General features: G+C 44.1%; 2 protein-coding genes across 2 annotated transcripts in view; both read right to left on the bottom strand.

Moving 5' to 3' along the window:
• The window catches only part of CMTM7 (CKLF like MARVEL transmembrane domain containing 7), a 33,579-nt gene extending 25,994 nt beyond the window's left edge, over positions 1–7,585 (bottom strand). The window contains exon 1 of the mRNA XM_050938557.1: positions 7,343–7,585. Coding sequence (XP_050794514.1) covers positions 7,343–7,492 — 150 coding nt within the window. The 5' untranslated portion in view covers positions 7,493–7,585. The remainder of the gene's footprint in view (positions 1–7,342) is intronic.
• A 5,128-nt stretch (positions 7,586–12,713) lies between these two features.
• The window catches only part of CMTM8 (CKLF like MARVEL transmembrane domain containing 8), a 46,804-nt gene continuing 42,663 nt past the window's right edge, over positions 12,714–16,854 (bottom strand). Inside the window, exons 3-4 of the mRNA XM_050938556.1 lie at positions 16,546–16,662; positions 12,714–13,201 (exon numbers count right to left, since the gene is read on the bottom strand). Of these exons, the coding sequence (XP_050794513.1) occupies positions 13,118–13,201; positions 16,546–16,662 (201 nt within the window). The 3' untranslated portion in view covers positions 12,714–13,117. The remainder of the gene's footprint in view (positions 13,202–16,545; positions 16,663–16,854) is intronic.

Genomic DNA, 16,854 nt, shown 5'->3' with positions numbered 1-16,854 from the left:
GCTGTATTACCTCCTGATTGTTCTAAAAGGTACATATAAACTTTAAACGTGGCTTTAACTGGAGTTTGTATATATTTTTTCTTTTCTTATATAACAATTAGATACAGTGCTCCTGTCAGCTAATTCCTAAATTATTATCTGCAAAAACCCTAGCGTTTTCAGGTATCTAAGTAGTCCCTGGAATCACAGCTAAAGTTTCCTTCCAGCCCCCTAAAATCTGAACTGGTGCCCTGGGTGAGACATGAGTGGCCAGAAGGCTGCAAGAGGGCTGTGAGCTCTGGCAAGATGCAGTCCCAGTGTGACAGTGCAAAGCCTGCCTTGAGCCACATGCCAAGCACCAGTGCAGCAGCACAGAAAGGTGGCAATACACCGTATACCATGCCACACTTACTTCTGTGTTGCCACTGCTGGCAGTGGTGTTGCCTTCAGAGCTTGGAGCCTGGCTAGCACCCGCCAGCATCAGGCTGCCCTGCCAGTGCTTAATTTGCGACAGGGCTGAGCTCTAGCCTCTGGCATCTCTTTCAATACAAATTAAACATTGGGGGAGGCAGCAGGGCAAAAAGGTGATGGGGATGGGGAATCCCAGGGAGCCCATGGGGGCCAGGAGTGATGGGAGGGCGCCAAAATACAAATTTGCCCAGGGTGCCATTTTCCCTAAAGCTGGTCCTGCTTAAGACCCTGGGATCTGATTTGCAGAAGTGCTGAATAGTGTGCAATTAATAAGGCCGGGGGGGGGGGGGGGGAGATGCACTGATTGAGGAGAAAACAAAATATTTAATAGTTGCTCATTAAGTAAACACCATCCATCCTGTGCACTGAAGGAGACTGAATCAACATTGTACAAACCTCCATAACTCTGGCATTTCCTAACTTTTGAGAGCTTCACTTTGCAAACTTAATGTTGTCTTAATATAGCTTTTGTGTATGTGTGTAAATTATACACACACACGCCCCCTAAAATTTTCAGAACACTTTATAGTAAAGTTATAAACCAAGCTAAGATTATTTTTATTAGAATCAGAGGGTGCTTTGTTCACAGTTCAAATATCAAGCACATAATTGCTTTTGTCAAGACAAAACTTGGAAACTACATATCTACACAACAGGAAAGCTATGTCTTTTGTTATTGCATTAGTGCTTTTCCAAGGAGTTAAAAAGGAAGCTGTCAGATCATTTTTTTATTGGTTCTATTACTTTTTACCTCAGGATTGTTTGTAAAAAAACCTCTTCCAGAACCTTGAAAAGATAATTGTGTTCGCTATTGATTTTGTTCTTTTCCATCTAGTAAGGATTGATTTTTTTTCCTGGTTCAGATTGAGCTGAAAATATCATCACTGTTTTTAGCTTAAGCACAACTTCAGTTTACAATCTCTTATCATTCTACAACAGGTTTTGTCTGCTCAGGAACAATGTCTCTGTCATGGGAATAATAGCCTGGATTCTGGGTTGGGGCCAAGCTCAGTTTGACTTTGCCCAGAAGGGAGTGCTGTCTGCCACCTTCACACTTCTCAGACTCTATAGGCCGTTTGGGAACAGAGCTGGCCCTGGTGTAAACCAGAGTGGCCTCAAGGGCTACACTAATTTATACTATGTTACTATGGCCTGTGTACACAATAGCTCTGGCCGTGCCTTCTTCCTCTCTTGGTGCACCACACTCTAGCATACCCCTACACCATGGAGCTTTGTGATGGCAGTGCAATCAGAGCCATTCCACTGGCCCTACACAACTGAGGAATCCCCTTAAACTGGTTTTATACTAGCTTTGCTGCCCACCGAGCTGGCATACATGGGCTTTATAATCTGCTTTTTTTATGATTAACTTTTGGATATAAATTTCTACTAAAGCGACACCATCAGTATGGAATCTGGTCACTTTTAAAAGACTAGAGTCCCCTTCTCAACACTTGAGGTTTTACAATCACATGCTCATATTAAAAAATAAAGGGTTTCTCTCTTTCCTGTTGATATGTAAAAGACCGGTCACAAAAAAATGACACAGGAAACTGACTTGTTTACCACATAAGAGAAACTGTGAAACTGACTATAAAGAAAATGCTGTCAAGTGCACAAAGTAAACAAACTGAAAAATAGAGAAATATTTTCCCCCTTACTCTCTTTTGGTTCTATCAGTTTTAGATCATGATCCTGAAAGCTCAGACACATGGGCAGATCTCAGGGACTTGATGCAGGCACAAGGGCCACCCATGAGTATAAACTTACAGGATCAGGGCCTAAAATGTTACATGTAATACTCATAAGCTAAAACATTTACAAGTAGAAGTATATTTCTGTAGAATGTCCCTTTAAACAACAAAAATCTAGGACCCTACTGTACGTTTGTTCCCTCTTTGGAGTTGTAATTCTTTTGCAAGATTAGAGAAATTATATAGTGGAAAAGTATCACAATTTCCAATAATCTTATAGACGGGAAACACACTTTTGTTACTTACTATTTCAGTCCAGGTTAACAATCACAGACGACCATGAGTGCTTTGATACCCATAGCAGAATAATCCTTTATCTTCAAATTGACTGAAGCCAGTAGTCACAACAATGTAATAATATTCAGATTGCCAATCAGGCTTTCAAACCTCTATTAAACCTGATCTTGTTGGTTTGTTTTAATACCTTTAACAGAAAGCAACAGCTGAAAAAGCATGTGTGGCAGAGAGATGCCATAAAGGGATCCCTCTTCTCTTTCCTGTGTGTGATGACTTTCAGCACATTCAGGTGATGTACTAGAATTATTTCTAATTATTTTATATCTATTAAAGAGACACTATCATCTTTAAAAAAAAATACTTCTCTCTGAATTTTTCCTTGCTAGCATTACAAGGACCATCTAAGGTTACTGTATATTAAAAATGAAAGTAAACATTTCTCTCTCCTTTACATTTTGTTTACTTTTTGGCCAGAGAAGAGTGCCTGGGGAAGCAGGGACATGGCCAGGGCGGCGTTTTCATTGCATAAATGCTAGCATTCAGATGCTGCTAGTAAGCATGGTGCTCCCAGAAGGCATTATACCCATCTTTGGCCTCCGCGGGCATAACACTTCTATCACTGATCAGACTGCTACTCTACTAGCATTGTAATTTATCCCTGTATAATTAATTAAGGAATGTATATCACTCCACTGTATATAGTGCTTTACAAACTCAGGTCCCAATCCTGCAAAAACTTACTATGGCGTGAATTAATTGGCATCATGAATAATTTCATGGACACAATGGCATAGGTGCCAACTTTCTCCAGCGCTGGTGGGTGCCCACGCTGCCCCACCCTTTTCCCCACCCTGACTCCATCCTTTCCCTGCCCCCATTCCAACCCCACTCCCAAAGTCCCCACCCTAACTCCGCTCCCTCCCTGCCCCTATTGGATCCCTTCCCCAAATCCCTGCCCCGGCCCCACCTCTTCCCCCAGTGCACCATGTTCCTCCTCCTCCCCTCTCCCTGCCCCATGAATCAGCTGCTTCACGGTGCAAGCACTGGGAGGGAGAGAAGCAGGACGCAGCAGCACGCTCGCAAAGGAGGTGGAGGTAAGCTGGAGCAGGGGGGGCAAGGCGCTGCCGGTGGGTGCTGAGCACTCACCAATCATTTTCCATGGGTGTTCCAGCCCTAGAGCACCCACGGAGTCAGCGCCTATGCACAATGGAACTATTTTATGAGGCGAGATAATATGATTGAAAAAAAAGTTTTGCAGAGAGAATATTTCATTGGCTGCAGTTGCTTGTTCAGAACCAGATTGTTCTGGTTATTTCTAACCCTAGTACAGGGGTCGGCAACCTTCAGCACATGGCCCATCAGAGTAATCTGCTGGCGGGCCGCAAGATATTTTGTTAACATTGATTGTCCACAGGTGCAGCACCCCACAGCTCCTAGTGGCCGTGGTTCACCATTCCTGGCCAACGGGAGCTGCGGGAAGCAGCACAGGGACATGCTGGCTGCTGCTTCTCGCAGCTCCCATTGGCCGGGAACAGAGAACCGCGGCCACTGGGAGCTGCAGGGGGCCATGCCTGAGGACGGTCAATGTAAAGAAACTGTCTCGTGGCCCGCCAGCAGATTACCCTGATGTGCTGAGTGCTGAAGGTTGCCGACCCCTGCCCTAGTAAGTAATCTTTCAACAGAACGGATTCAAGTTTATTAAGCATCGTGACATCACTTCAGAAAGAGACTCAACTGTCCAAAGCTCAATAGATTCCTGAGGTCACCTTTACCGCTCACACTAACAGTGAAGCTGACAAGCAAATCGTCTGAAGGAAATGGAAACAGCTCATCCTCACGATTTGCTCGGAAGCCAACTGATCTTTCTTTAACTTGGTAGTTTCACAGTTACCTCAAGAGTGATAAATGACACCACTTTCAACCCAAGAAGGTTTGCTGCGTCTTTGTTAAAATCACTGCAGCAAACTGCCTGCTTTAATTCTGATAGTCTCAGCCACTGTACACCATGATAACACTCAGAGAATGTCGTCATGCCCTGTGGATAACCCCCACTATCAGAGTTTGAGAAAAACAAGCCAAAGAAAAAGAGATTGCACTAGAGAATAGATCTTATATAGTGACCTCATCGCACTCATAGACTTTAAGGTCAGAAGGGACCAATGTGATCATCTAGTCTGACCTTCTGCACAAAGCAGGCCACAGAACCCTACCCATCCACTTCTATAACAAACCCCTAACCTATGTCCGAGTTACTGAAGTCCTCAAATTGTGGTTTGAAGACCTCAAGCCGCAGAGAATCCACCAGCAAGTGACCCATGCCCCACGCTGCAGGGGAAGGCGAAAAATCTCCAGGGCCTCAGCCAATCTGCCCTGGAGGAAAATTCCTTCCCGACCCCAAATATGGCGATCAGCTAAACTCTGAGCACGTGGACAAGACTCACCAGCCAGCAGGAACGAATTCTCTGCAGTAACTCAGATCCCATCCCATCCAACATCCCATCACCGCCCACATGGCATCCTTATCTGCTGCTAATCAATGATCAATTGCCAGAATTAAGCTATCCCATCACACCATCCCCTTCCATAAACCTATCAAGCTTATTCTTAAAGCCAGATATGTCTTTTGCCCCCATTACTCCCCTTGGAAGGCTGTTCCAGAACTTCACTCCTCTAATGGTTAGAAACCTCATCTCACTGTGGGAGAGGACTTTGGAGTTTAGTGACCAAGCTATGATACTCATTGAATACATATATGTCCCAATAATGTTCAGTTACCTGTCTCAATACAGAATAATAGAAAATAGGAACTAGGACTGAAGGGACTTCAAGAGGTCATCTAGTCCATCCCCCTGCACTGAAGCATAATTAGACCATCCCTGACAGGAGTTTGTTTAACTTGAGTTACAGGTTGCAATTTTCAAAGGCAACTGATAGATTAAGCTACATAACTCCCACTGAAATTAATGGGAGTTTGAGGTTAAATGCTCAAATTACTTCTGAAAATCAGACTCACTGGTTTGATTTCATTCTGTCGTGACATGGGACATTCCAGTTCTTAGCTTTTACTTTGAATTTAGCACTGTGTTTTTCAGCAAGCCACTTCATCTCCTAAAAACTTATTCTAGCCAAGACATTAGGTGGAACATAAAACACTGTTCATAACTGTTGCTATGCTAGGTACATAATCTGAATATGATTTTGTATCATATGCTTTAGAAAAATCAAAAAGACTGTTTTAACTGACAGTTAATTTGAGTTTCACAAGAACAAGACATCTTTTTGTTCTTTATAAAACCAAGAATAAAAATTCACACAATATCCTGTAGTTAAATAGTAACCCGGGCGAATCAGTGACAAAATAAACAAACACAAATTTATTTCCTAATATGTAAAAGAATAACTAAAAAATAATCCCTCATTATCTCAGCTAAATTTACGGCTGAATGCCTAGGAACAAGAATTCTGTAAAAGGGTGGCCACTGCGGGGTCCTGGTCCATGACTGGGTTTCTAGGTGCCACAAAAATGCAAGTTAATAACAGTAACAGTGAGTGCCTCGAATGGTTTTCTCCATGTCCAAGAGGCTGAGGATCTATGGAATGAGGCATAGGATTCCAGTACTGGAGTCTGAAAATGACCCCATCCTGTAGTGCTTGGATTCCAGACCCAAACAGGACTATCTGCAGGGTGTGTGAACCCCACAGCAGTACGTAATTTGAGAGGCTTTGGATTTTTAAATGCAACAGAACATTTCTACTGACCACCCAAAGGAGGCAATTAGGGGGTGAGAGAGGGAGAGGCCAGTTATGTGGCCAAGAGATGCTTCTCCTGCTACAAAGAATCATAGAAGTGTAGGACTGGAAGAGATGTTGATAGGTCATCTAGTCCAGTCTCCTGCACTCAAGGCAGGACTAGGTCAAGGCAGGATTACTGGGTGTTTGTTTAACCTGTTCTTAAAAACCTCCAATGATGGAGATTCCACAACCTGCCTAGGCAATTTTCCCAGTGCTTAACCACCCTTACAGGAATAGGAAGATTTTCCTGATGCCCAACATAACCTCCCCTACTGCAATTTACGCCCATTTCTTTTTGTCCTATCTTCAGAGATTAAGAACAATTTTTCACCCTCCTCTTTGCAGCAACCTTTTATGTACTTGAAAACTGTTATGTTACCCCTGGGTCTTCTCTTTTCCAGACTAAACCCAGGAATTTCAATCTTTCCTCATAGGTCATGTTTTCTAGACCTTTAAACATTTTTGTTACTTTCCTCTGCACCTTCTCCAGTTTGTCTACATCTTTTCTGAAAGGCAGCCCCCAAAAGTGGACACAATGTGCCGGCTGAGACATTATCAGCACGGAATAGAGCAGAAGAATTACTGACAACACTCCTGCTGGTACATACAGGAACTATGTTATTATTATTATTTTTGTAACGGTGTTACATTGTTGATTCATATTTAGTTTGTGATCCACTGTAACCCAGATCCCTTTCCACAGTATTCCTGCCTAGGCAGTCACTTCTCATTTTGCATGTTGGCACTTGTAGGGTAGCTAGGGATGTGACTTATCGCGTTTATACTCTCCAGTCCACAGCACAAGCTAGTCCTCGGGCTCAGGAAGAAACTTCCCCCAGCGGCTGCTGGTTCCGGGTTTCTGGCCCTCGCCTCTGAGGCTGTGGCCAGGGGGAGGCCAGGGGACGAGAAACCAGGCGGGCGCGAGGGGCCCCAGCTGAGCCCAGCTGCAGACGCCGGGGCTCGGCACGGAGACAGCAGGAGCCGCCCCAGCTCGCAGAGGGGGAGGGAGGAACATGGCGCCTCCCTCGGGATGCTCCGCGGGGACAGAGCCCGCTGGCTGGGTACCTCCCGGGGGCTGCTGCTCCCCGGCCCGGCTCCCCGCTCCTTACCATCTGGGCGACCTTCAGCATGGCCGAGCAGGAGCGGGCGTAGCCGCCGTCCAGCAGCCCTGGCTCCGGCCCCGGGGGCGGCGGGCAGGAGGAGCTGCCGGGGCCCCCGCTGCTGGCGCCCGTCCGGATCACCCGGGCCCCGTGAGACATCGCGCCCCGCTCCGCGCTCGAGCGGCGGCGGCTCCTTTCCCCTCGCGGCTGGCCAGTCCCGCAGGGGGCGGGGCGGATGGGCGGCCCGGCCCTGGGCAGGAGGCAGAGCCGGCGGCGCGGGGGCTTTGGGCGAAGGGGCGGGCGCAGGCAACAGCCCCGCAGACAGAGCCCGAGCGGGGCAGGGCGCGCAAGGCTAAAGGCGGGAGACGTGGTTGTGGGCTGGGGTTTTCCAGGGACAAGAGACGGACAGAGACAGACGCGTGGACGGGACATTTGCTTGGCCCCAGCCCTCAGAAGTGGGGGAGGGAAAGGGAGACCCTGTGGCGTCCCCAGCGCGACACATCTGCCCGCAGACTGCTCATGTGACAATTACCACAGGAACCCCCCACCCCGGCCCTTGGCCACGCAACCCGGCCTCGAGTCTCTTGGGAAAGGCACATGGGTGCGTGCCAGGACTGAGATACAGCGGCCTGAGCCCCAGGTGGATGTGTGGGGGATAGACAATAAGATACAGTAAAAGAGGATCCCTTGTTGTCTCTGCTATTTGTAATCCTCATCCTACCAGTACTTCTTGCAGCCACTCAAAGCATTTTGCAACTGGCATCGGCACTGAGAGGGGTTGTATCATTCCCATTTTCCTGATTGGGAAACTAAGGCCTGCTCTCCACCACAAAGTTAGGTCAACCTTAGCTGTCTGGCATCAACCTAGTTGTGCATTTGTCTATGCTTACATTTGTCTCCCAGGCCCCTTTAGGGCAATGCAGTACCACTACCTCCTGGAGCACTGTTGAGCCATGGGTGATGTATTATGGCAGTGGTTCCCAAACTCGTTCCGCCACTTGTGCAGAGAAAGCCCCTGAGGGGCCAGGACGGTTTGTGTACCTGCCGTGTCCACAGGTTTGGCTGATTGTGGCTCCTCATGGCCGCGGTTCACTGCTCCAGGCCAATGGCAGCTGCTGGAAGCGGCACGGGCTGAGGGATGTACTGGATTTTCCAACGCCAAAATGATTTCTCACTGACCGGTAGCAATTCAGTGTTGCAAGTTTCCACAGCAATCCCCACTCACTTCTTCACTGCCAGTGCAGCCCTCTGATGTCCCAGTGCTGGAGAGCTGGGGCAAGCTCATTACACAGATCCAGGAATGTGACCTTGCACATCCAGTTCTGCAGCCACCGCTTATCATCCCAAACCTGCATTATGATGTGACCCCACCAGTCTGTGCTTGTTTCTCAGGTGCAGAAGTGGCGGTCCACCCGCTGCAGTTGCTCCTTGAACACCACCACTAACCTTGAATTGGTTTTTGCTATGTCCCACAGACATCTGTCCTGCATGAAATCAGCATGTTCCCTACTGATTTGGTTCTTGCAGCTCTGCAAATACTGGAGGAGAGCATGTCCTGTGCTTGCAACACTCCTGACAATAATGTCAGAGATGGTGGACAGCATGGAGAGCAGCACAGGGTTTTGGGTTTTTTTGTTTTTTTAAAAGGTGCAACAATTATGGGATATGGATGACATTATATGATGGAGAAAGTTGGCTGCTGGGAAGTTGACCCCTTGCTCCCAGTCACCCCTGCATGACTCCTTTTCTGTCCAAGCATACATAGGCAAAACTTGGTGGCAAGTTTTGGATGGATCACCAAGTGCACATGGCACACTGTGGTATATGTTGAAATAATATTCTTGCAGTGAGGGTGCTCTCAATATTTTACTTGAAACTTAGTTTCAGGTAATACTGTAGCTTCTCATGGAAGACTAATGCTAACAAAAAAGCACACTTTCTGGTTCATGTATTGTTATTCACAAAACAAATGAGTTTGGAAAATGGAAGCACTGGTGTTAAATGATCACAGAAACCAATAAAATGTAATGCTCAAATCATTGTAACACCCACAGAGCTGGAATGAATTCATGCAGGAAGTCTAGCAAAGCTCAAAAGAGGAAACTATACATTTCCTCATGTTTAAAAATACATGCTTGTTTTTCTTTTTTGAACACAATATGTTATTTGGTTTGGAAAGACAGACATACCCGAGAAAAGGGAACAGCCAGTCTCTCTGCATGGCATATGCCAGGGGTGGCCAACCTGTGGCTCCTTGTATAGACACCAACTCCAGGGATGGAGCTACAGGCGCCAACTTTCCAATGTGCCAGGGGGTGCTCACTGCTCAACCGCTGGCTCTGCCACAGGCCCTGCCCCCACTCCACCCCTTCCCACCCACTCCCCTGCCTCAGCCTGCAGTGCCCTCACTCTTCCCCCTCAGACTCCTGCATGCCACAAAACAGCTGATGGGGGGGCACTAATCAGTGGGGCTGCTGGTGGGTAGGAGGTGCTGGTGGGTAGGAGGTGTGTGGAGCTGATGGAGGGCTGCTGACTTCTTATTGGGGCTCTTTGGCAACGTACATTGGTAAATTCGGGCTCCTCAGGGTCAGGTTGGCCACGCCTGGCATATGCTGTTAGTACTCACATGAATAATTACTACAACTATAGCACTGGCCCTTTGTTTCTCATTGTGCAAGAGATCTATCACTCAAGAGATTTGGCTAGTTGGAGAGGAGAGATTTGAATGGTTGTAGGAAGAAAGAACGTCACAACATTAATGAGGCTTCAACATGGATCACGGCTTAAAGTCAAGAGTTTACAGAGGAGGAAAATATCCCCTCTACTCTTTGCTGACCAGTAAGACGATTTCTTCCTTCTCCATCTCTCTCCAGAATACAAATTCAGCACTCTTGAGTGTATGTTTCTCTCCTCCTTCTCGGAAGAAGGTTCCAGTAGTGTCTTTTCTTCTCTTTCTGTTAGGGAATCAGGAGATTTCTATACCACTGGCTCAGTTTTCATAGTTCTCCCCCATTTTCCATGAGTGGCTGGGGTGTACACGTGACTGGTGCACCCCTATGTTGAGCTCAGTCCATGTAGAACAGTATCACCACCACAGTAAGGCTGGTTGAGTAATGTACGTAGTCATATTTTGCATGCACAGGAATAGAGGAAACAGCTTACAGTGAAGATTGGTACAAATTCCCCACTCTAGAACATACGTAGAGGAACCTCACTGTACTGAGTTTTAGGTTTAACATTTGGTTATTTTCTTTATTTGATTTACTTGCATCATGTCACATGCTTTACATATGATAATAAGGGGTAAAAATGGGGGAGAACTAAGCTTTTTGTAAAATGAGTCCTGGTGACTATAAATTGACAGCAGCATCCCACAATATACAAGCACTTAACTTGAGTAGAAGTCTAGATATTTTACAGTGAGAATGTTACACATTAATAGTTTTATATTGCAGATTTTAAAAACATTCTAAGTGGAGAAAAATATTAATAAAATATTGAAGTAGATAAAAAATTAAGTATTTTACTAACAAGCTAATTACATAATGGTTGGGGGAGTGTTAATACACTTTATTTCTATCTTTAGAAGTGCACAGATGTACCTAAAGCCACAGCTCTTCTGTTTTAGCACTTCTATAACAGAATCCAAACTAATTTTCTCATCCATATTTAATTAGGGAGGGAAAAGAGCATATATACATCTGGGCTGAGATTTTATAAATCCAATTATACCTGAGAGTGAATTTCTATTAGATTTCTATAGCCATCTGTGGGAAATCACTGATAAGGTTTCTGATTTTAGCTACATTTGAAGGCATATTTATGAGTTTTATCATTTGGACCATTTTAATGTTTGATATTTATTCGACCACCAGAAGACCCTATAAAATTTTAATGACAAAAATCTTTGATTTGTGTAGATAGGCCAGCAACTATGCATTTGTCTTCATTGCCACCACAGGGGGCAGTCCAGTATTTTATCTTTACTGCACAGACATGTAATAAATGCAAGTATTTAAATAACTTGGCTTCCCTTATGTTGAAGGATTTTGCCACTCAACAGATACATGTGAGAAGGCATAGTAGTTAGCTTATTTAAAGGGGAGAAATATGTACTTCAAGCAGGTTCTATTCCTTTAACCCTCAGATTTCCCTAATACAAGTTATAATGAGTTAAGATATGATTTTTTCACAGATTCCATGACTTTCATGGACCTCCATGACTGTTGGCTGGAGCTGCTGCCCAAGGTAAGGTTGAAGCTTCGCCTATTAGACCTCCTCCCTCATATTTTTAGTAAAAGTCATGGACAGGTTGCAGGCTTCTGTGAATTTCTGTTTATTGCCCATGTCCTGTCCTTGATTTTTTACTAACAATACCAATGACAAAAATCAACCTTAATATTGAGCCAACTAGATTTTCAATGGCTGGAAGGGTCAAAGATTTCTGAAGTGCAGGAGAAGGGATTTATCTGTAACAATAGTATTAGATGCACAGGATTGGGGAAACCTAGATCTTTAAGGAGGCATGAATCAGGATAGAGGGTGTGTCTATATTATAGAGACTGCACCTGCATAGCTATGCTGGCAGAGGTTTTTCCGTCAGTGTAGGAACACCATCTCCTTGAACAAAAACGTTAGTTACATTGACAAAAAGCACTCCCTGGGGCTATGGTAGCAGAGCTTTGTCAGTTATGAGTCACTCGCTTGCAGTTCTATTTCACCATACAAAAGATATGTAAAAAATATGTAAAAAAGTAAAAAAGGGTAATTTACAAATTAACAACTTGGAGATGCTGGTGGTAGGCGGAGGAAGGTTGGAGAGAATTCTTCATGCATACCACCTCCACTCTGGCCATTATCCTAAAGAGAACACATTTATATTATTTACTAGCATTTAGGTGACCCTGTGGCAGGTGGGATAGATTTATGTTCTATTCAGTGCCCATTGGCAAAAATGAGGCAACATCTTCAGTAGGTGTTCGATGATATACTCAATATGTTCAACTTAAGCCAAGTGAAAAAACCAAGACACCTGAGCTCAGTTCTTGGCTCCACATCTCGCGATCCTTAGGCCTGTTGGGTATAAGAACACTATCAAAGGTAACGTGCTCAGCTTCTGGAGGCAACAGTCCCTCTGGCTAATTTTGGAGCTCAGTTAATAGGCTCTGTTGCAGCCCTCCTCGTTGGAGAGCAGAAAGGTGATTGTAGACGGAATGGAATACACAAATTGGGAATACCAGGGTTTTGCATAGTATCTGAATGAAAAACAATTGTGTCTCTCCTCCCCCCGGCAAAAAAGTTGAATACATGCAAAATCAGGACATTTATTTTAAAGCATTCTTGTGCTTAGTTTTTCATGCACAAAAAAAGTGAGACAATATCAAAATTTCATTTTTTATTTTGTGGCATGTATTCAGAAAGTACAGCCATGACATTTAAAAATAGTTAAATTTGAAAAAATTGGCACATCATCTGGGTAGGTTTTATTAGCAGCTTAATTACTATAGCTATATAATTTCTAGGAAAATATCATGTTAATTTTAAAAGATGAAAGACAGCATGAAATTCTGCTAGTTGTACTACTTTATCATACAATACAGAGAAAATCTGTTATACTATTGCCTTTAGTAATGACTATTATAAATAAGTATCCATTTTAATTACAGCTTAAATAATTTTTCATCAATTCTAATGAAAAATAGTATACAAAACCCTAACCTTTCGGTCACATAGTCCAATCCTCCTGAGATCTTATATCCACAATTTTTTTTTTAAACAAAATATTTACTGTGAGGTCCGTGATCTCCAAGATATAAAACTAAAATAGGCATTTCCTGCATAGCAGAAGGTAACCACAAAGGCGAAGAACTATAGAGAGAAGGAAAAGAAAAAAACAAACATTAGAAAAAAATAGTATCTTTTTAGCGCATTTTATGAACAGGATTCGATAGAAGAGAAATAGTTACATTAATAAGAATGGTGCTCATTTAGGATCTGATCCTGCCAACTTAACTCACAAAGAGAAGCAATTTATTTTATTGTTCCAATAGGACCATATTGATGGAGGAAGGCACTACTCAAAGTGAATATGGTGACAGAGTCAGACTATTACTGCAAATACAGTACTTAACTTTTGCAAACTTTTACTGTTCTTTTCCCAATTTCTTATACTGTACACTTCTTCCCCCTCCTCCTTTAAACTTTTTATGTATTACTCGAATAGCTGCACATCAGCTATTCTATATATTTTAATACCACGCAGTGCCAATGGTAAGGCTTCTGTTATCACTGAAAGTTATTTAAAATAGACAGCTTATGTTAAGTAATGATGAAAATTTAGGACCAAACAGGGTTAACAGGTACGATGTATCTGGTTCTATATGTTGTCATGGGCCTGATTCCGTCACCCTCACTACTGGCGCAAAGTACCACTGAATATGTATAAGGGAAGAAGAATTAGGGCTCAGATTAGACACCTTTATAATGATGCTAAAGAGTACATAACATCTGTTGGTGAGCTTTGTTTAATCAGAAGCACCAAACAAATTGTAAGATTGGTGTAAAATATGGTTAATACATAACACTGTGAGAATGTGGTTGCATTCTTAGTTTTGGGAAGTTTTGAGTCTTTCCTGAACTGCTCAGAAACAAAAACCTGAATGCTTTCTTTTAGTTAAGAGAGCATGTTGGGTGGAGATGATTTTATTATTACTGAATTCTTAAAAATCTCGTTTTAGGAATAAGCAGGGGATGGAGGAGCGTTTAACAAGCTCTCAGAGGTTTAACAGTTAAACAGCACTATGTGCAAGTAGCACTAAAAGCGATCAGAAGAGGTCCCAGGACATCTCAGATGATCTGACTGATCTGTGGGAGCATTAATGCATTCTGCTTAAAAACCCGAATCAGCACAGAAACTTGTATAGCACCAAACAAGTCCTGCGAAAAGCAACACCCACTGAGTGACAGCCCTTTAGTTATGAGGTACCAAGAGGGAAATAAAACAACAAACACCAGAGAGGTGAGAGAGAAGAGGTTTTCCACATAGGTGGCAGGTGATGTTTCCCCGTTGTGGAGCCTAGCCCCTGCCTAGTCTCTTCTGACTGCAGCCCTGCCTCTTCTGGCTGAAACCCCGCCCCCACTCGTTGCTCTCAGCCCTCCCATGGCCCTCGTGGAGGGAAGGGGGAGGGGCAAGGAGGCCTGAAACCTTGGTGAGGGCCATAGGTGAGGGCTGAGAGCTCAGCCCCAGCCAGAGCTCTGAGCCCGGAGCCCCTCCCCCATTCTGCCACTTCCACACATGGCCCCACTCCATTTCACTCCTTCCCCAAGGGCCTCGCCCCATTCCACCCCACTCCACTAAGGCCCTGCTCACTCCTTTCGAACCCTTGCCCCCCTCTACTGTGGCCCACAGACCAGAAAAGCTCTGTGCCCCAGGGCCCTGTTACGGGGAGATTTTCCAGGGGCCCCAAATTGGCAGGGGGCCCCTGGCTGAAGCCCACATGTGGTAATCTGGCACAGTCCTCCCTCCCTGGTGGTGCAATGTTAGGGGGGAGGGATAGCTCAGTGGTTTGAGCATTGGCCTGCTAAACCCAGCATTGAGAGTTCAATCCTCGAGGGGGCCACTTAGGGATCTGGGGCAAAATCAGTACTTGGTCCTGCTAGTGAAAGCAGGGGGCTGGACTCTGACCTTTCAGGGTCCCTTCCAGCTCTGTGAGATAGGGCAGTGGTTCCCAAACTTTAACAACCTATGAACCTCTTTCACTAAAATGAAAAGTCTTATGAACCGCCTCCTAAAAATGAATATTTCCAGGGATTTTCTTTTTTACCGGAATATAAATCATAAAAAGCAGTGATCTTGGACATATAAAATTTGTTTTTATGACATGCTTATTATTAATTACCATTTATTATTACAGTATTTTTATCACATTATGAAAACAGCAACACTCTTCCAAGATCTCACTTTCATAGCTTGTATCACTTTGAATAAGCCTGTTACAAGACAAGGCTCTTATGCTTCATCAAGGAGTATCAGATGTGAAACAGCATGAAGATATTTAAGAAGCCAACTCAAAGAGTTCCTCCTACACAAGCATTCAGGTCTTAAGCAGTCCAGGCAAACAACACATGTTACAACAAAGCTTACATTTGTTCTTCATAATAGTTTTTAAAACAATACTAGCTGTCTATTTAATTTTAAAAAACAGCAAAAAATATCCACCTCCCTTTCCATTTCTGATAAGGAGTCTTGAAGTTTAAATCTCCTCAGTGTGATAGATATGCTTGCTTTGATCTGCTTAACTCCTGGAAGGCCAGGGGCTCTGGGCTGCTGGCCCCATGCTGCCCGGGGTTCCTAGAGACAGCTCTGTCCACCATTAGGGAATTTCTCTCCCCTCCCCCAAGAACCTCCTGTAACATTTTGTGAATCCCTGTTTGGAAACAACTTAGATAGGGGAAGCTTAGCCTCCCCCATCCTCCCTTATGCGCTGCCCATGGTCCTCCAGTTGCAAGAGCATAGTAGAGCTGGTGTCAAAATCTCTATTTTGATCACTGCATTTAAAACATACACCAAGCCCCCCCCCCACACACACACACAAGACAGGAATTGTGACTGTCCGATAGCAGAGCAGGTTAGAGAGCCACCTGAAGCTGCACTAATAACCTACAAAGTAGTTGTAATTTGGAGTTGCTCCATATAAAAGAATCAGATTAGCGGCATCATAGCAGCCAAGTCTCACCAAATCATTGGTAGTCTTTTCACTGATTTCAGTGGGCTCAGGATCAGCCCCAAGGAGAACTTCCAAATCCACTGACTGTTTTGGATTTGCAAACACTGTCTTCCTATCTATGGCCAACAATTTCAGAAATGACCAGTGATTTTGGGCACCTGCCTTAAATCACCTTGAAGAGATCCGATTTTCAGAATGTGCTGACCACCTTCTCTCTGAAAATCAGGCCACCTGAAGGCATCTTTAAGTTGGGTACCCAAAAAATAGACACTCAAAATCACTAATGTAACTTAACTAATGGTCTAAATTTTCATATTCTCTTCCTCTGAATTATGGTGCATGATGCACCATCACCATTCTGTAGATTTACAATACCTAAAACAGGATATTCCCATTTCAGCTGACACTTTTGAAAATTCCATTCTCCATGTAATGTTGTCATACATAGAATATATTAGTTTTTAATTTTTTTTTTAAATAACTCACTGAAGAAGCTGCCCAGCTGTTGTAATTGTGGCTGTTCTGCTCATTGGTAACTGAAGATGCATCTACAATGGCAGCAATGAGGTACAAAATAAAGGCACTTCCATTAAAGCATAGACCCTAGGCCAGGACAGGAAGAAAAAAAAAAAAAAAGGATTAAAACACATTTGATATTGAGTACATTCTTTTACTTGCATGCTCTAGAACTACAGGGAAAAATTCTCCTCTCAGTTAGATCCAAAAAACCCTACTGAATTCAGGGGGGATGCACTGATGCAATTGTGAGGAGAAGTTGGCCTCTTGTGTGTGAAC

This window comes from Gopherus flavomarginatus, chromosome 2, assembly GCF_025201925.1.
Source record: "Gopherus flavomarginatus isolate rGopFla2 chromosome 2, rGopFla2.mat.asm, whole genome shotgun sequence".
In the NCBI taxonomy this organism is placed as follows: Eukaryota; Metazoa; Chordata; order Testudines; family Testudinidae; genus Gopherus; species Gopherus flavomarginatus.
The sequence above is the reverse complement of the archived record's forward strand: the minus strand, read 5'-3'. Positions and strand labels throughout refer to the sequence as shown.